Raw genomic sequence first — 19,849 nt, 5'->3', positions numbered from 1 at the left:
TCAGGCAGGTGTTTGCTACAGGATGTGCTTGTCACCTCCTGGGACGTTGTGCATCAAGGACCTGCGCACAGAGCCGTACCGCGGCGTGCCAGAGATCCGGATGCCTCCGCTGGAGCGTGTGTGTGTGTCAAGAGCCCTTCTGCACATACTGTCTAATTCCGTCCTCCCAACAGCCGTGGGCTGCGGTCCTGTGGTCAGTGCCCCCTTTCCCAGGGGCAGAGCCGAGGCAGGGAGGGGCTCAGGAGCGGGCGGTCCGCGCCTGCTCTGACTCCCGGCCGCGCGGCTTGCTGCTGTGGTAGAGCATCTGTGGGGCCAGCATTGGGGAAGCTTGAGGGACGGCCTGGGAGGTTTGTGTGGCCACGTACGAGGGGGGCCGGTGTTTTCAGTGATGGTCGGCTCTCCGCTCCCATCTCCTCCGTGAGCTCCCAGCTGACAACGCCAGGGTTGGCCGTCCCCCACTTGATGCCGTTGCTCTGGGCGGATTCTCCAGGTTGGTTGGAGAGCCGACCTTCCACGGCAGCTCTAGAATGTTTTATCTTCATTCACCTGGGGTGGCTCTGGGCCCCGCGGCCTTCACCCGTGATTGCTACCCCTGCTCCTTTTGAGGGGTTAAGCTTTGCTTTTGACTCCTGGGAACTCCAGCGGCTTCCTGCCACATCTGGAATGACACCAAACTCCTTCCCTGGGAGTCCTCAGACCATCCGGGGCCTGCCTGCCCCTTGTCCTCATCTGGCACCTCCTTAAGCCACAGTGGCTTGCTTCTGTTCTCTGAACATGTGAAGCAGCATTCTAACTCAAGAGTCTTTGTATCTGCCATTCCCTCTTTCTAAAATAATCTTCCCCCAGATACTTGGGTTTGGTTTGGTTTGGTGTTTGTTGGTTTGTTTGTTTGTTTGTTTAATTCTCACGCAGGTGATGAGAAGCCTCCCCTGGTTAGGGTGGCTTTTGCTGCCCACTCTTGCTAAAAGCTCGGCTCTGGCTGGATGCCCTTCCCAGTCTGCCCTGCTCGGCACCGTCCTCCTCGTGATTGCCATGGTGCTTTGGGTCCGTGTGTTTTCTTACCTTGGGCATTGCTTATCTACTCTCCCTGCCTGCCCTTGGTGTGTGTCGGTGAACGTGGAACTTTCTCCCGGTGCCTGCTTTGGTAAGCATGATGGGTTAGCAAGAAACAAGGTGAGACAAAAATGAACAGCCACCCCTAAACCCCCGATGCTATGCAAAAGGAAGACTAGATCAGAGGATTAGCTTAGATTGATGTAAGAAACTTAAAATCTTACTATAAACTGGTTCCCTTTTTAAAAGTTCTGGAATGGTAGCCTTCACGGGGGAACTCTGGAGCTCTGCATAACTTGAACCATTCGGAACGGCTTATGAGCTGCTGCTATCAGAGCTATAGACTGTGAACAGAGGCTCTAGAAGCCTTGATCTTTCTTTTCCCAGCTTAGAAACTCAGGACCCTGTTCTAAAATACTGTAGATCCCAGGCAAGCTTATTATGACTGGACCCTAGATGGGGTTAAATTTTTTTTTTAATATTTAAATTAAATATTAATATTTTTTTTAATTTCTTAAGCTAAATAAAGGCTCCCCCATCATCAAAGATCTGCTGCTCCAAGAATATTTGACAAGAGCCCTGGGTGGCTTTTGCCCTGTGGTGCTGCCTCGTGATGGCCTCAGTCCACACCGGGAGATAAGCAGTGTCCGAACGGGCCAGTACACTCTGTGCGGGGAGTTAGTGCCCTCGGTGTCCGTGCCCGGGACTCCCCGTCTGCCTCGCCCCACACTTCAGGCCCCTGCAGGAGGGGCGGGAATGTGGCGTTCACTTCCTGTTTAATAATTTATCTGCTGACTCTTAGTCCACTCTCTAAATGCTATGGCACTGAACCTTAGAAGCCTATTAGTGTTGTTCTGAAAGCCACACGTAGCACTTGCTAGCCAAAATAAATTATACATTCAATTACCGAGTGGGGGAAGGCTGCATAGAAATTAAATGAAGCTTGTGGAAATGGGCCACTTTTGTTCTCTGCCCCCCCATACACCCCTGGTTATAAAACAGTCCTCTCCTGGTGCCTGGGTGGCTTAGTCAGTTAAGCATCTGGCTTCGGCTCAGGTCATGATCCCAGCGTCCTGGGATCAAGCCCCTGCATCGGGCTCTCTTGCTCAGCGGCGAGTCTGCTTCTCCCTCTCCCTCCGCTGCTCCCCATCATGTTCTTTCTCTCACTCTATAAGATAAAATCTTAAAAAATAGTAATAAACCAGTCCTCCCCCCCCCAAATCATTTTCTGGTCTCCCCAATTCAGCCTCAGTTGTATCTTCTGTGTTGGACAGTGGCTTTGCGGGGACTGGGTCCAGCCTCATGTTAAACTCCCGCTGAACTCTCAGCCAGCCCCGTTAGGATGCTGACGAAGGCTTTTATAAGGGAGGCCCAGTTCTGGTCCTTTGGTCATACCGGTGTAGCCCGTGGAGTGGATTGCCGGTGGGCCAGGGTTGTCCCAAAGCCAGCCAGTGCCCCCAGTAGTAGGGAGAAACAGAAGACTCGTGCTTCTCGCCTGGAGACGCCCGTGGACCTTTTCTTTCAACCGGGTCTCTGGATAAGTTCTTGCTCTTGTTTGCGAGTGGCTCTTTCTAGAAGATTATTACCAGGTCAGAGCAAGAACAGATTCTTTGGCCCTTTATTTTTGGCTTTGTTCCTTTATCTTTCTGATTTCTAATCTGAGAAAGGAGGGTGTTTTATAGCGGAGGTGTTGTTGGAGCTGGTCTTCAAAGGGGAGCGCATGTTAATCGGGAGGAGCGGGGAGGGAAGCAGGACCCATTCCAAGTGGGGGCAAGAGCTTGAGCAAAGGCACGGGAGGTGTGAAAGCCCGTGGTGTTTGGCCAACAGCAGGATGTTGGGATGCGTCCCTCACTAATGGTGACTTTCAGGTCCCCTAGTCCCGACTCTGCCACTTACACGCTCAGACAAGTTGGCCCTTGCGTGCCTCAGTTTCCTCATCTGTCAAGTGGAGATCTCAGCTGTGGCAACTGTCTGTCGCAGATTGCACGGGAGGACGTACTTCGAGAACTTGGCTCACCTGGCACACAGTAGCTGCTCAGTAAATACCGACCTCATCTAATTGTCTCTCAGAAGATAGAAGTACACTGTGGCGCTCTGCATACAACAACAGCTCTGTGGTTTCGGGGTTCCGAGAGCAAACTTCTCATCTGCAAAACCTTGAGAAATGACAGGAAAGCTGATTGTTCTTTTAAGGATGAACCCTACTGACTTATCCTGGAAAGCAAACAAACAAACGAGAACTGGGCTTCCTCCAAAGACAGAATGAGAGAGAACACAATTCAAGCAGAGTAGTTTTAGTCTTTTCATTAATAATAGTGCTTTCCAGAATTCTCTCTCCCCTCCCTTTGAATTTTCCTTTCTTTCATTTGTTTTTTGCAATTTCATCCTTCAGAGCTTAGCTCACAAGCCCCCTTTTAAAGGACACCATCCTTGGCCTCTCAACCCCCAAACAAACTGAGTTAAGTTGGATTATTTTATAAGATGTGTTACCCTGGGTCACCTGGGTGGCTCAGTGGTTTTGGCCTCTGCCTTCAGCTCGGGTCATGATCTCAGGGTCCTGGGATCAAGCCCCGCATCAGGCTCTCTGCTCGGTGGGGAGCCTGCTTTCCCCTTTCTCTCTGCCTACTTGTGATCCCTCTCTGTCAAATAAATAAGGAAAAAATTAAAAAAAAAAAAAAAAGGTGTGTTATCCTGATACTGGCACTTTGTCCTCATTAGATTTAACCCCTGGTGTTACTTAACAAGCAAATATGTGAATAATCGTCTGCTTTCCTCCACTGCAAGACTATCTGCTCCATGAAATCTTACCTATCTTGTCCAACATATGCCTACCATGTGGGTGCTCAGGAAATGTTGAATGAACGAGTGGTAATCACACAATAATAATGGTTGATAATTCTTAATAATATCCATACGTATATATAAAATGGTACGAATGCTCTCATTTTATGGACATAATTCCTAAGGAACCCTGCTATTCGGAAGCAAGTCCTGTAGTAGGTTTTAAATACTTGGGGAACCTGGGTGGCTCATTCGGTTAAGCGTCTGCCTTCGGCTTAGGTCATGATCCCGGGGTCCTGGGATCGAGCCCTGCATCAGGCTTCCTACTTGGCAGGAAGCCTGCTTCTCCCTCTCCCCTGTCTCTCTCTCTCTCTCTCTCAAATGGATAACATCTTTAAGAAAAGTAAAAATAAATACTTTATTTTCATAGTCTTAGAGAAAAGAAAGTAGGTGAGATTCAAACAGAGGCCGACGTGCATAGACCTGTTGAAAGAAGCTCTTGTGCTGGTTCAATCCATGAGGACCTTGAAGCAGCACGGAGGAGAGGGAGGCCACGGCCTGTTGAGTGTGGTGACAGCCACCAGCCACCGTGGACCATCACTGCCATCGGAGGAGGCTGGGACAGTAGTGTGGAGGAGGAGAGAATATTTTATCCTCTTCCTGGAGAGTAACAAGTGGATTGCGATGAAGAAAAATGGCCTCCATCCATTTACCAAGTCTCTGGGGTCCGTGCTCAAGGTTGTATTTACCAGTTCCATTGGCAGACCGTCTTCTGAAGGATACATCCAGTATGACTGTTTTCTCCAGACCTCGCGGCCTCTCTGGTGATCAGAGACAGAGCAGAGTTCACCGGTGGGCAGGGGGCATGAAGCTTGTCACGCACATGCGTGGTCCCAACATGCATGGTCCATCTCCCTTAGGGAGTATTAGGGCCTGGGATGGATAGAACCCACAGAAAAGGAGCAGGGGAGACCCCCCCCCGTAAGTGTGCGCAACTCTTTATGTTAGTAAATATCTCCAATATGCTTCCTCCTGCCAGCATTTCTTGGCCATTTTTTAATGCACAAGCCACCGTGCCCAGCCTGGCGCCGGAACAGGAAGGCACTTAAAGAGACGGCATGCTCGTAGGGGAGGGCCTGTCGGTTTACACGTAGACAAGGCAGCTGCTGATAGACGTCGTGCAAGATGTTCCTAAAATGTACAAGAGAATTTGAGAGAGAGAGAGAGAGGACACTTGGCTTGGGAGAGCAAAAAAAAAAAAAAAAAGAAAGAAAGAAAAGAAAAGAAAAAACTTCATAAAAGGTGGCATTGAAGAGCCTCAACGGGAGGACGTCTCTACGCTCAAATGAGGCAGAAGGCTGAGGCAGCCGTGGGGGCAGAGGCTTGGTGGCCGGAAGCACAGCGCATCTAGAAGCAACGAACAGGAGATGAAGTTCGGAGGATGGTTTGGGGCGAGACCCGAACCCGTGGCAAAGCCGGTCTAGTCCCACTCGGCACGTGGCGTTTGCTAGGTCGTTTGTGTTCGTTTTGCAGATGGTGAGGCTAAGGTTCCAGAGTGTCACAGGGCTGGCCCAGGAGGGTCCAGCTCATAAGTGGCCCCATGGGACTTCCCATGCTCTTTCTACCCCCGGGCTTCCACGAGGTTACGGTAGCTCCTGTCAACCACGATACAGAGTGTGATTTCTGGCCCTGGGTGCCTGTGGTTGCCGGCGGCCAATTATTAGAGACTGAATGTCTGCTAAGCTTATGTAGAAAACAGAGAACCAGGATTTAGATGAGAGAGAGACTTCTTCCTTTCTGCTCGGGGGAACTCCGGACCTAATCTCCACAGAGACACCTTCACGGTCTCCCGTGAGCCGCCGCGGGGATTTGAAAAAAGTGTGTCGACCGTGCATTACCCCAAAGACAGGAGTCAGGTATGTGGACGGCTCATGGGAACTGAGAAGTCATTTCTGGGACCACAGTGGACTTTTCACAATGCGTCGATACTCCGTGAATTGAGGGGGACCTTCTGCATAAAGCAGAGGGCAGGACCAAGGTTAGATTCAGCCATCACTGATAACCAGTAAGCATTCGTGGATGAAGTATGTACTTGTTTCTAGGCACTCATATTTTTAAAATATGATATTTTAAGAAATCTTACCCTGTGTATATATTAGAAAAATAACGGCCCCTTAAATCCTCCAGCGTAACCGCTCTAATAACAGTCCATTTCGGAAACACACTTTAGTAAGAAGCAGCATTAAATCTCTGTTGGTAAGAACTCGGCCATTTGGACCACGAGGCTTTACTGGAAGGCACTCCCCCCACGCCCCCTTGGTGGTGGTGCATCCTGATGACAGACGGTTCAGCCCGCCATAACAGAAACCCCATAGACTGCGTGGCTTCAGTGATGGACACATGTTGCTCACAGTTCAGGAGGCTATAATTCCCAGATGAAGCCAGAGCAGATTCAGTGTCTGGTGAGGACTCTTGGTTCATAGACTGCCATCTTCTCACTGTGTGCTCGTGTGTGGAAGGGGTGAGAACGTTCTCTGGGGCCTTTCTTACAAGGGCACTAATCCCGTTCATGAGGGCTCCACCCCCATGATCTCACCACTACGAAGTCCCATCTTCTAATACCATTTTGAGGAGCAGGTAGGATTTCAGTAGACGAATTTAGGGGTGACATTAACATTAAATCCAAAGTACAAAGTTTGAGGTGTCGTGGGCCATGTCCCACGTTGCAGCAGTAGTGCTGATAGAACTCGAGAGAGTAGAGCCAGAATCTCGATTTAATCCAGTAGATTCAAGGGATGCGAGGGGACTCATTCACCCCCTTGTGACGTCTTGTCCTAAGACATTATGATGATGCCTTTCCTAGAGCTCCCTGGCCTCGGAGCTCTCCGTCTCCGTTGTCCAGGAAGGCACGTGATTTCTCTGAGGTCTCTTTGGGAGTGCAGCAAATTGTTCCTGAGCTCTCCTTTAACCCTGGGAGTTTATGACTCCAAAGAATAGTAAAGATTTCCGTTAGCCCTGAGCTAATGGGTTCTTGAAAAAAACCAAACACCGCCTCTGAAGGTGGGTTATCGCTTCTTGACTGTCTCTTACGATTCATGTACTGAGTCCAGTTTTGCTATGACAACACCAGGGATACAAGAATGACCTTACTCTCAGACGTGACAGTTCCAGTCTGAGTTTATGTCCTCTCGAACGGAGGGTGACTGGGGTACTATCCTGTTAATCATTGAAAAACAGTTGAAAAACAGACGGACCTGGACATTATTTTTATTTCTTAATGATTTTTATTTTTAAAAAAGTTACCTCGTGCTCATTTGAAAAAATTCTCACAAAGGATTTTTACTTAATGTAAAAAGCCTCAAAATAAAAGTCACCAGTAATGTTTCCTCCCTTCCTTTTTTTTTTTTTTTTAATATTTTTATTTATTTGACATACAGAGATCACAGTAGGCAGGGAGGCAGGCTCCCTGCAGAGCAGAGAGCCTGATGCAGGGCTTGATTCCAGGACCCTGGGATCGTGACCTGAGCCAAAGGCAGAGGCTTTAACCCACTGAGCCACCCCAGGTGCCCCCTGATTTCCAAATTTCTGTTTTGTATGGTGTAGTTTAATACATGTAAGGTGGCACCTGGGGATTCATATAAATTCGTATAAATGACCGCTTAGTGAGAACTGATTGATTCATGTATTATAAAATCCATCCTTCTACTAAGTGTATAATTGATCCGGCTTTAGGGCATTCCCAGAGTTGTGCAGCAGTTGCCACTAATTCCAGAACAATTTCACCACCCCAAAAGGAAACCCTAGATCCCTTAAATAGTCACTCCGTGTTCCCCTTCTTCCAAGTCCAGGCCGGTTCCAATCTGCTTTGTGTTTCTGGATTTGCCTCTGCTTACTATTTCCTAAAAATGCAGTCTTACAATACAGGTCTTTTTGCGATCGACCCCTTTCACTTCGCATCCCAGTTTCGAGGTTCGTCCTACCAGAGCCCGGACGTGCGTGTAGGTAGCAGCCACGCACAGTGGGAGGAGCTGCCACGTCCTGCAGAGTGACTGTACCATGAAACCATCCCATTGGCGATAGTGAGCCTGGGAACCTGTATTTTTTGCAAGGCGTCTGATGATTCTTACAACAAAGGAGTGTTCGGAAACTGGCTCTGAGGGGAGCGCAGTCCCTCTTCCTGTGAGCCCGGATGGTGGCTGGGTCTACCCTCTGCCAGTAGCCCACGGCGCTGGAGGACACACTGATCCCTGCGCAGCAAACAGCAGAACACCGTTCTGCAGAGGGTCAGCACCCCAAGAAGGGTCTCCAACAGAAGCAGTGCTCGGGTGGGGCCAGCCAGGTCTGGGTGGCAACTTTTTCTTTTCTTTTTTCTTTCTTTCTTTCTTTCTTTTTTTTTTTTTTTTTTTTTGTAAGTGGATTGTGGAAAAGAAGCCTGGTGGTTCTTCATGAAACCTCAGAAGATTCAGGTAGAAAAAGATACAGCGTGGAGAAGCTGGTCCATATACCTGCTTTTTCCTTTCCCCAGTGAAACAGGAATGAATAATAGTCTTGGTGGATGGAAATCTGATTTCTCCTTTTTGTGTAGGTCTTGGAAACAAAACTAGGGCGCCTGGGTGGCTCAGTCGGTTAAGCATCTGACTCTTGATCGAGCTCTGTGTCTGGCTCTGCGCTTAGCTGGGGGTCTGCTGAATGCGCGTGCATGCTCTCTCTTTCTCTCTATCTCCCCTCCCTTTCCTTCTTTCTGTACCCCCCCCCCCGCTGCCCCCTCCCCTCTGCTTGCGTGTACTCTCTCTCTAAAATAAATAGATAAATCTTTAAAAAAAAAAAAAAAAAAAAAAAGCACATCTAGCCCATTTTATCTTGGATTGTCTTCCAGGGCTTTTAATAGCCACAAAAGTGTTCTACAGTATTGATGAGGTTATTCTGAACTCCGGGAGGAAAAACTGTTTTCATATACAGTAGGATTGGAGCCCTAATTACTAAGTCAGAATTGAGAAGTCTCCTAGATAAGATTTTATATGTGGAGTAAGTCTTCTGAGGATAGAAACAAAAATCTGCTTTGGAACAGTCTGGAACATTGCCTGCCCCAGCCCCTAAATAACTGTTTATTTTAGCCCTCTCCTTTGCAATGGGAACCGAGTGGGGGCATTCGCGAGGAACAGAGCGCCGGGCGCAAAGCTGCTCTCCCTTTAATGAGGCATAATAATAGGCACTTTTCTCGGGGCCACTTGGTAACAAACACATAAATAGAATAAATAAACGGCCTTTCAAGTTGTTCTGAGCAGAATTTTCGTTTCCGCTAAGAGAGGCTCTTCACCTCGTACATTATGGACTTCATGTTTTCATCCGAAAGCAATTCCTATAGAGCCATGGGGACAGAGAGCTTTTCCCGCAGAAGGAAGAGAGCCAGACCCGGTGGGGTCCAGGCCTGCCTGAGCTTAAAGGGGGTAGCGTCCGTGGTGGATTCGGCTCTGTTTCTTTTTCGTGTAGTGAGGTTACATCTCAGTGTCGTGAAGCGCATCACGGTAAGCAGTTCTCAGCGTGCAGTTCCCTGGCTTGAGGTGCACTGGCAGTGCTGGACAGCCCTCACCCCTATCCATTTCCAGAACGTTTTCATCATCCCAAACCGACTGAAAAGCACATCCATGAAACAGTGACTATTTCCCTCTCCCCGTTCTGCTTTCTGCTCTACGAACTCGACTCTGCCTCCCAGAAGCGCAATCCTATGCGTGTGTCCCCTTGTCTGACCTATTGCATTCAGCATGATGGTTTCCAGTGCGTGCATGTCGGAGCCCGGGTCAGAATTTCCTTCCTTTTCAGGCTGAACTCTGTTCGTGGCTTGCTTCTCTGTCCATCCGCTGGTGGACATTAGGGTTGTTGCTGCCCTTTGGCTCTTGTGACTAGTGCTTCCGTGAGCGCTCTTGTACACATGCCTGTTGGAGTCCCTGCTTTCATTTCTTTGGAGGGTACCCCCTTGGACGTGGAACTGCGGGGGCAGGTGCTAAATCTGTGTCCACTTCCTAAGGAGCCTCCAAACCATTTCCTACAGCGGCTGCGCGGTTTCACGCTCCCACCAGGGGGGCGCCAGCATTCCAGTTTCTCCACATCTCCGCCAGTGCTCGGTTTTCCACGGTGCCCGTCCTGTTGTCTCCCAGGGATGAAATCTCACTGTGGCTTTGATTCGCATGTTTCTAATAATCATTGATGTTGGGCATCCGTTCACCTGCTTGTTGACCTACTTGACTGTTTTCTTTGGAGAAATGTGTGTTTGGGTCCTTTGCCCATCGTTAATCAGGTTACCTGTTCTGCTGTTGCTGGAGAATGTCTTCATGTTTTCTAGATATAAACCCCCTATCAGATCGATGATTTGCAGGCATATATATATATATTATTATATATATAATAATATATATATATAATAATATATATAATTATATATATTTATTTTTTTTTTATGCCAATTTGATTGTATTGCTTAGTGTGCATGATGGACTTGACCGACCCTGGGCTACTTGAACCTGGCCACTCACTTTCTGAGCCTGTTTCCTCATGTGGGATGTGGACACGGAAATCATTGCGCCTTCCCCATAGGACAGTCGAGGACTAAGAATACAGACTACTTGACGGCAGGGCCTAGGAATCTCCATGGTTCCCTCGAATGCTGCCTTTTACTCCTCTTGGTACCTGCGACAGGAGAACCTGCAGCCTCTGCGTCTGTCTGCCAGAGTCGGTGTCAGGTGTCTTTTCCCAGAGGTCCTTTATCTAATCTCTTTCTGTCCAGCAAGATCGATGTTGGCTGCTTCGTGTCTCCCCACCCCCCAGGACCAAAGGACACAACAGGCTCTGAGTAAGTAGGTGTTAAGTCCCATAATCACGTCCGTCGCACACCGATGTTGACTCTTCCCCCTTCTCTGTGCTCACAGTGCCTGTTCACCGCCTGGTGAATGTGGTAGGTGTGTGAGTTCCATTTGGGAGAGACAGCTTGGGAAGGAAGTTTCTGGAAAGCTCTGAGAGAGCTGCCTTTGCTTTTGTTGTTGTCTTTTTTTTTTTTTTTTTTTTTGCTTTGAAGAAGGAAGACCTTTCTACCACCCCTGGCTGTAGACGCAGACTCTTCTCATTAAGCACAGGTCTTGGTGCCAGGAGGGAGGCGTTTGTTGCCGCATGTGCCGCTCTGGGGTGCTGCGTGGGGTTCCGGTGGGAGTTCAGGATGCTGTGTGCCAGCGCCGTGTCCTCTCCGCATCGTTGGAAGTCGTTTCGCCATGGAAGTGTATTTATTTGGACCATGCAAACGTTTGATCTTATTGGGTAGTTTAAGATTTCTCTTGTCAGGTCGATGTTCGGTCTGTTTTGTCCTTGAGGCTTTTTCTCATGGTGAATGCTTTGGCAGTTCTAGAAAGAACTCTTTCTGCCTCCCTCAGCCCCCACCTCCAGCCCTTCCTCTCTCTGCCCTCCTGTTCCTGCCTCCCCCCTGGCTCCTCCACTTTCCACCCCGCTCTCCTCCACTTCTCCACCCTCATCCTTTGAGCTTCTGGTTTGACGGTATACTAAATATTTTTCCTCTCTCTCCCTGGGGCGCCTGGGTGGCTCAGTGGGTTAAAGCCTCTGCCTTCAGCTTTCTCTCATCCTTTGAGGTCTTCTGGTTTGACGGTATACTAAATATTTTTAAAAACATCTTCATCTCCCTGGGGCGCCTGGGTGGCTCAGTGGGTTAAAGCCTCTGCCTTCAGCTCGGGTCATGATCTCAGGGTCCTGGGATCGAGCCCCGCATCTGCTTCCCCCTCTCTCTCTGCCTGCCTCTCTGCCTACTTGTGATCTCTGCCTGTCAAATGGATAAATAAAATCTTTAAACAAGAAATAAATAAATAACTTCATCTCCCAAGTGATTCTCTGGAATGATTCACCTCGTCAGAAATCTCTAAAGCTGCGTGCGCGTGCCTGTGTGTGCATGTGTGTGTGCACGTATGTGTGTGTGTGTCCATGTGTGGATTGCTTCAGATGTCTCAGTTATTTCTTTAACAAATCCAGGGCGTGCTAGTGTAGACAGAGCCCGGAGTCGGCGCCCCGCTCTGCCTCCAGGATGGGAACCTCGGTGTACCCAGGACGCTGATGTAGGACCGGGCACTTGTCCTTCCACATCTTGCTTCCCATCTGGGAACTGGGCCCCGGGGCTGTGCTTTCGCACGCGGGGCACAGGAGGCTTCTGGGAACCAGTCCAGATTGAGCCCTCAGTCCCCGCAGCTGTGACTTCTGTAAAAATTTGCCACTTGCTTATTTCACTTCGTTATTAAAGCCCATTTGTGGTTCTTTGAGCTGAGCTGCTCAGTGAGGGGGGAAGGAGAGAGGGGGATTTGGGAGGGGACAGCAGTGCCCTCTCAGCTGAATGTTCAGCAAGTCAGTGAAGGTTGCAGAAACCCTCTTGTAGGACCTGCCCGCTGTGTGGGGCCCTCCGCGTGGCCTGACTTCCACGGAACTCTCAGGACGGGCCTGCAGGCCCGGAGAAGAAGAATACAGAACCTGAATGTTTCAGAGTTCTCACACATGGACTTTTCTTCTGTCTTACAGCTGATGCCTTTTTCAAAGCCGCCATAAGCCTTATTCCAGAAGTTCCCAAGATGATCAATATCGATGGGAAGATGCGACCGTCGGAATCCTTCCTTCTGGAATTCCTCTGCAATTTCTTTTCTACGTTATTAATAGTTCCGGTACGTTTCGCCAGAAGAGCTATAGGTGATGTCCTTCTTTGATCGGCTTTCTACCTCTTCCCCCAAAACAGGGCTCCTGATCCCAAGATCCGACATGCTCTGTTGACCAAGCCAGTGAGGTGCCCCTGAATTACTCGGTGTATTTTCCGTTCATTTTGTGTCCTGGGTGTATTAGTTGTGGTTCTCCAGGCGGTCTGGGGTGCCACTTCCTGGTTAAGGGCTCAGGTCTGGGGACCGAGATGCTGAGGTTAGAATCCCGGCTCCTGCACCTTCCAGCTCTGCAGGCTCGGGTGATTGTGTCACATGACAGGGCTGCCGTCTTCTCATCTGGGAAATGGGATTAGTGATCGTGTCTCCATCTCTGGGTTGTTGGGAGGATTAAGGGAGTAGGTCTGTCTACGTGATGAGAACAGCGGGCACACACTCGGCCCCTTAAAAGGTGATGGTGACGGTCTTTTGGCAGCAAGTACTAGAAACCAAAACAAGGTCGCCGGGGTCCAAGGGGACGCTGTTGGAAGCGTGCTGGGGTTTCTTGCGGGGCGTACTGCCGAGCAGTGAGTCTTGGGCTGGCAGGAATCAGGGCTTCTCTCCAGACGCAGTGCCAGGACCCGCACTCTGGCAGGGGTTCTTACTTGGGGTCTGCGTACTCCCTGAGGGTCTGGCAGGGGCAACCGTGAATTTAAGATGAGAAGAAAAAAGTTCTCATTTTTACAAATCTCAGTGAATAAACGTAGCCGTTGGCTCCGCTGTGAGCTATGGAGGCAGCAAGCCCCAGTAGTAGTGACATAGCTGGGACTTTGTCACCAGAGGAATCAGCCACATGTTCATATCACATTTCAGGTGTGGCCCATTTCAGACGATGGCTAATTTAATGTCTTTACCAGGAAGTAATAGAACACGATATGACAAATACGTGGAAAAATATTTTGACAAGTATATTTTAGCATAATTGGTTTCCTTTGTCGTCTTACATATTTTATTTTCTTCATTAGAAAACTGTATTCTGAGGAGCCCATGGCCTTCACCAGGCTGAGACAGGGCCAGGCACGAAACAGACTGGCTCCTGGTAGAGCCACATGTATGTAGGAATCCGGAATCCTTGTTAAAATAGACATTCTTGGGAACCCCATTCCAGAAAGGCTCACTCAAGAGGTTGGGATTGGCCCCTGAGTCAGCATTTTTTTAATATTATTTTTATTTTTTTATTAACATATAATGTATTGTTAGCCCCAGGGGTACAGGCCTGTGAATTGCCAGGTTTACACACTTCACAGCCTGAGTCAGCATTTTTGAAAGCCCCTGAGTAAGTCAGGGCTGGACGGTCCTAGGACCACTTTGACAGGAAGTAACTCTGCTCTCAGGAGTACAGGCTGCCTTTTGGGGGTGACGCAAGTGTTCTAAAATTGATCATGGTGACAGTTGCACATCTCTGTGAATATACGCACCATCACTGCTGTGTGCATTTTGAGGGGCTGAACTGTCCAGCGTTCGAATGGTCTCTCGGAGGAGCCGAGGAGACAAAAAGATGGCTCCGTTTCCAAGTGTCCCAGCTAAGGTCCCAAGTGCTCCAGTGAGAGGATGGCGTGGTCAGGAGGGAGAGCTCGATGCTTGACTCCACTGTTTCCAGATCACTTCCTTAGTGGAATCACGTTCTCTTTTTTGGGTAGTCCAGTTGTCAAGTGAGGGGACCGACAATGATCCGAGTTTCTAAGGAGCCAGCTGATGGATGTCACCATTCATTGGTTAATTGGGCTGCATTTTCCGTCTGCATGTGGTGTTTTCTTCAAAATCAATGGAGCCTGGACAAAAGCCTGTGCTTGGAGTCAGAAACTTGAGGGCAGTTTGACCCAGTGACTCAGCAGCCCTGAGTGGCTCTGGGAAAGTTGTCTGACTCGTCAGAGCCTCACTCGTCTCCTGTATGAAATGTCATCGGAATGCCCACCTGGCAGGGCTGCTGGGAGGTTGAATGAAACAACTGATCTGAAAGCACTTTGGGACCCAGAAGTTCTGTCCCTGGGGTCGCGCACTGATGACCAGCGGATGGAAGCCAGCCCACAGACAGGCTTTTTTGGCCACATAATGATGGAAAACATTTGGAATGAATTACCCACATTTAAAAATTGGTAGATCACAGAAAACCCCAGATTTTCGACTCCTCTAGAAAAATCAGATCCTGCGGTGGGGGGGGCCTACATTCTCCGACCTGGCCACTTTGCCTCAGCTTGGGAGCAGCCTCCCCATTTTGGGGGGCGGGTGGGAGGCATGTGCCCTCCCTGCAGTTCCCGTGGGTACCTCTGGACCCACTAAACCCATTTCTGTTGCTTTCCTGGCCCCGTAGGCATTTGCGGGAATGTTCCCAGGGTCTCAGCGGATTTTCTTGTTCCCGGTGTCAGCGGGCAGGCTTTTGCTGGGGTTTAGTAAAGATAATGAGATGAAGACTAGCCCCAGTGTGCCTGCTCACTCGGTGTAATTCCTGCATGGGGGGGACTCCCTGTGCCTTTCCCACGTAGGTCACCCCAGAGCTGGGGAGCCCGTGCAGCTTGCCCGAGGCCGCGCAGCTGGTGAGCGGCAGAGTTGGGATTTGAACCCAGGTCTGTGCGGCTGCCGAGCCCGTCCTGCACCCTCTGAGCGTGAAACATTTTCAGTGCACTTGATCTGCTCGAGGCTGAGCCTTAGCAGCTGTCCGTCCCTCCCCTGGGACACAGCTAACTGCGGGCGGGCTTGGAGGTGCCTGATGTTCAGGCTGAAAAGCTGAGGTTGAATGCTGTGTGGGCTCCCGGGCCCGAGGATGGGCCGCCCCTGAGGCACGTGTGTTGTGAGGCGCTTTCGCGTGGAGACGACCCCTGTATCCCACTTAGACCTGGTTCACAGCATATCCTTTCATGTCGCAGCTTTTAGTGTTTAATTTTTTGCATTTAATTTTATTGTTGTAAAGACCTTTAAACTGAGATCCACCTACCCTCTGAGCACATATTTAAGTGTATGATACGGTCTTACTGAGTACAGGCTCAGTATTGTACAGAGATCTCTAGAATATTCGTCCTGCTTAATTGAACCATGAAGCCCCTTGATGAGTAGCTCCCGATGTCCCCCCCCGGACCTCCAGCACCACCATCCTATCCTTTGGTCCTGTCATTGTTGCGGACGGCCTTATAGAAGCAGAATCATGAGTATTTGTCTTTCTGTGGTTGGCTTATTTCACTTGGCCTGAGAGCCTCTGAGTTTCATCCATCTTGGCATCATTTTACAACATTTCCTTCTTTTTTAAGGCTGAATAACAATCCCTCGTATATCACATTTTCTTTTTTTTTAATTATTTTTATTAACGTATAATGTATTATTTGCCCCAGGCGTACAGGTCTGTGAATCCTCAGGCTTACACACTTCACAGCTCTCACCATAGCGCATACCCTCCCCAATGTCCATAACCCCTCCCCCTTCTCCCAACCCCCCTCCCCCCAGCAACTCTTCGTTTGTTTCATGAGATTAAGAGTCTCTTATGGTTTGTCTCCCTCCCGATCCCATCTTGTTTCATTTTTTCTTTCCCTACCCCCCAACCCCCTGCCCTGCTTCTCACATTCCTCATATCAGGGAGATCATATGATAATTGTCTTTCTCTGACTGACTTATTTCGCTCAGCATGATACGCTCTAGTTCCATCCATGCCATTGCAAGTGGCAAGATTTTGTTTCTTTTTTTAAATTTTTAATTTTTTTAAATAGATTTTATTCATTTATTTGACAGAGATCACAAGTAGGCAGAGAGTGAGAGGGAGAGAAGCAGGCTCCCTGCTGAGCAGAGAGCCCAATGCGGAGCTCGATCCCAGGACCCTGGGACCATGACCCGAGCCAAAGGCAGAGGCCTCAACCCACTGAGCCACCCAGGCACCCCAAGATTTTGTTTCTTTTGATGGCTGTATAGTATTCCTGTGTGTGTGTGTGTGTGTGTGTGTGTGTGTGTGTGTGTGTGTGTAGCACATCTTCTTTATCCATTCATCTATTGATGGACATCTAGGTTCTTTCCATAGTTTGGCTATTGTGAACATTGCTGCTATAAACATTTGGATGCATGTGCCCCTTCGGATCCCTACATTTGTATCTTTAGGGTAAATACCCAGTAGTGCCATTCCTGGGTCCTAGGGTAGCTCTATTTTCAACTATTTGAGGAATCTCCATGCTGTTTTCCAGAGTGGCTGCACCAGCTTGCATTCCCACCAACAGTGTAGGAGGGTTTCCCTTTTTCCGCATACTCGCCAGCATCTGTTGTTTCCTGGCTGGTTAATTTTAGCCATTCTGACTGGTGTGAGGTGGTATCTCACTGTGGTTTGATTTGTATTTCCCTGATGCCGAGTGATGTGATGTTGATGATGATGCCGAGCACTATTTCATGTCTGTTGGCCATCTGGATGTCTTCTTTGCAGAAATGTCTGTTCATGTCTTCTGCCCATTTCTTGATTGGATTATTTGTTCTTTGGGTGTTGAGTTTGCTAAGTTCTTTATAGATTTTGGATACTAGCCCTTCATCTGATATGTCATTTGTGAATATCTTCTCCCATTCTGTCAGTTGTCTTTTGGTTTTGTTGACTATTTCCTTTGCTATGCAAAAGTTTTTGATCTTGACGAAGTCCCAATAGTTCATTTTTGCCCTTGCTTCCCTTGCCTTGGGCGATGTTGCTAGGAAGAAGTTGCTGCGGCTGATGTCAAAGAAGCTGTTGCCTGTGTTCCCCTCAAGGATTTTGATGGATTCCTGTCTCACATTGAGGTCCTTCATCCATTTTGAGTCTGTTTTTGTGTGTGGTGCAAGGAAATGGTCCAGTTCCATTCTTATGCATGTGGCTGTCCAATCTTCCCAACACCATTTGTTGAAGAGACTGTCTTTTTTCCATTGCACATTCTTTCCTGTTTTGTCGAAGATTAGTTGACCATAGAGTTGAGGGTCTATTTCTGGGCTCTCTATTCTGTCCCATTGATCTGTGTGTCTGTTTTTGTGCCGGTACCATGCTGTCTTGATGTGCATGTCACATTTTCTTCATCCATCCATGGGCATCCTCCTCCCAGCGCCACGCCCCAAAGAACCTAAAGGTTCTTTCCACATCTTGGCCATTAGGAACAGTGCTGCAGTGAGCATGAGAGTGCTGGTGTCTCTTTGAGATCCTCATTTCAGCTCTCTGGATAAATACCCAGAGGTGGCATTGCTGGATCCGAGGGCAGCTCTATTTTTCATTTTCTGAGGAACCTCCATACTGTTTCCCACAGTGGCTGCGTCAGTCGATGTCCCTACCAACTGTGTATGAGCCTTTTAAAAGGCCTCGATTCATTTTATTTGTTTGGAAAAAAAATTGACTAAATAGGCTAAATAAACTACCTGGCCCCCTTTATTGGTACTTGTCAATGCGGAAATAAACATTTCCCCAGGCCAGCCCTCTCTCTGGCTAACAGTGCCAGTTTGGGAGTGTTCAGAGACGTTCTGCTTTGGTATTTGCTGCAGTCAGCCTCTTGCTGGCCTGCAGAGTCGTCTGTGTAACTGAGCTGATGCATTTCTCTTACATTTGGTAGGACCCGTGGACTTCATTGAACAGGTTCAGCGTAACAGCTCACAGGCCTAATTTTGATTCAGTTGACACAGGCAGTGGATATTACTGGCATCCATGTCCTGGCACGGATCATCTGGGACACAGCAGGGGAGTGTCTTTTTCTACTCCTCATCGTTGTGAAGTGTCCCGCCGTAAGCATGACATGGTGTCCCAGTGCTGAGCTGCGTTAGTCCCGTCTGTTCCACAAAGACTTGCTGATCTGGGAATTGAGGAGTGAACCAGAGAAGTGCGTCCTCCGCTCAGGAAGACAGATACTAAGCAAATAAACACTTGGAACTCCAATAGTATAAAGTCCCACAAAGAAACACAGGGACTTCTGAGAGCCCAGGTTGGAAGGGAAGTAGGTCAGGGGAAGTGTCCCAAGAAAGTGTCGCTAGAGTTGAGAGCCACAGGAAGACTGGTCATGGAGGGCCGCGGGGGACAGGAGAAGGCATTCTGGGCAGAGGGGGCAGCATGGGTAAAGCTTGGAGTGGGAAGGCAGCCTGCATTGGAGGGGCCAGAAGAGAGCCTCGGTGACTCGTGTGTATGCAGTGCTGAGGGCCCACCAGGGGTGTGAGCTGGTGACACATGACAGGGTTGGCTCCTGCCCGAGTCGTGTAGCTCCACAGACAGCTGGTTCCTGACAGCCTCCTGACCCATGCTCCTCTGTCCCCTGCCCTCCCGCTTCGTCCCCACCCCCCTTTCCCTGTCCGGCTCCTCCTCCCAGTGCCAGGCCCCACCCCATCCCGTGTTCTGGCTCCTTTTCTAAAGGGCTTTTACTGTTTATCGTCAACACTTACATACCCCTGACAGTGAGCCAGCCGGCAGTTCACAAATCCTCCAAACGAGCCTGTTCCTGTCCTCATTTCACAGAAGCAGACCCTGGCAGAGAGAGGGCAAGTGACTTACCCAGGGTCACCAGCTAGTCATCGGCCAAGACGAAAGTCAAAGCCAAAGCCAGGATGTCTGTGCTCAGTGCGTCTTTGCTGTCTCTCACCTTAGCGCTCCTGGAAAATTAGTCATTTCTAGGATACACCTTCCTCTGCCAAGGAATGACAGGGGTTTTTTTTTGTTTTTTTTTTTTTTTTTAAGATTTTATTTATTTATTTGACAGAGATCACAAGTAGGCAGAGAGGCAGGTAGAGAGAGAGAGGAGGAAGCAGGCTCCCCGCTGAGCAGAGAGTTGGATGCAGGGCTCAATCCCAAGACCCTGAGATCAGGACGCGAGCCGAAGGCAGAGGGTAAACCCACTGAGGACCACCCAGGCGCCCCATTAAGGAATGACATTTAATGGAGTGATTCCTGCAGACCAGAACCAGGGACCCAAAGGGATATTGCGAACAGTAGAAGCCAGGTCCCCTGTCTGTCCAGCTGAGAGAGAGAGTTGAGTCCCTCCCAGGTGTCCCTTGGGACCTGCCTCGTAAGTGCGGGGTTGTTCTGTCAGGGAGGCAGCCTAGGCAGGGCCCCCCTCCCCCACCCCCGGTTGTGGGGGGCTTCCCCTGCTCACATTGCCAGTTGAATCCAGGGCCTTTTGTTCTTATCTAATTTTTTAAAAGATTTATTTATTTTAGGGGATGGGAGAGGGGCAGAGGAAGAGAAAATCCTGAATCAGACTTCCTGCCGAGTGCAGGGCCGGACACAGGGCTCTATCCCAGGACCCCGAGATCATGACCTGAGCTGAAATCAAGAGCGAGCCGCTTCACTGAGCCACCCCGGCGCCCCTTTTACTTTTTTTTTTTTT

General features: G+C 49.2%; 1 protein-coding gene across 2 annotated transcripts in view; it reads left to right on the top strand.

The window, feature by feature from the left end:
- The window catches only part of VPS35L (VPS35 endosomal protein sorting factor like), a 115,677-nt gene that overhangs the window by 81,134 nt on the left and 14,694 nt on the right, over positions 1-19,849 (top strand). For both annotated transcript variants that reach the window (XM_004750283.3, XM_045072052.1), the window contains exon 27: positions 12,397-12,536. In XM_004750283.3, coding sequence (XP_004750340.2) covers positions 12,397-12,536 — 140 coding nt within the window. The remainder of the gene's footprint in view (positions 1-12,396; positions 12,537-19,849) is intronic.

Source organism: Mustela putorius, unplaced genomic scaffold (genome assembly GCF_011764305.1).
Source record: "Mustela putorius furo isolate JIRA1106 unplaced genomic scaffold, ASM1176430v1.1 tig00004007_pilon_pilon_pilon, whole genome shotgun sequence".
In the NCBI taxonomy this organism is placed as follows: domain Eukaryota; kingdom Metazoa; phylum Chordata; class Mammalia; order Carnivora; family Mustelidae; genus Mustela; species Mustela putorius.
Note: the sequence above shows the minus strand (reverse complement) of the source record. Positions and strands in the feature narration are given on the sequence as shown.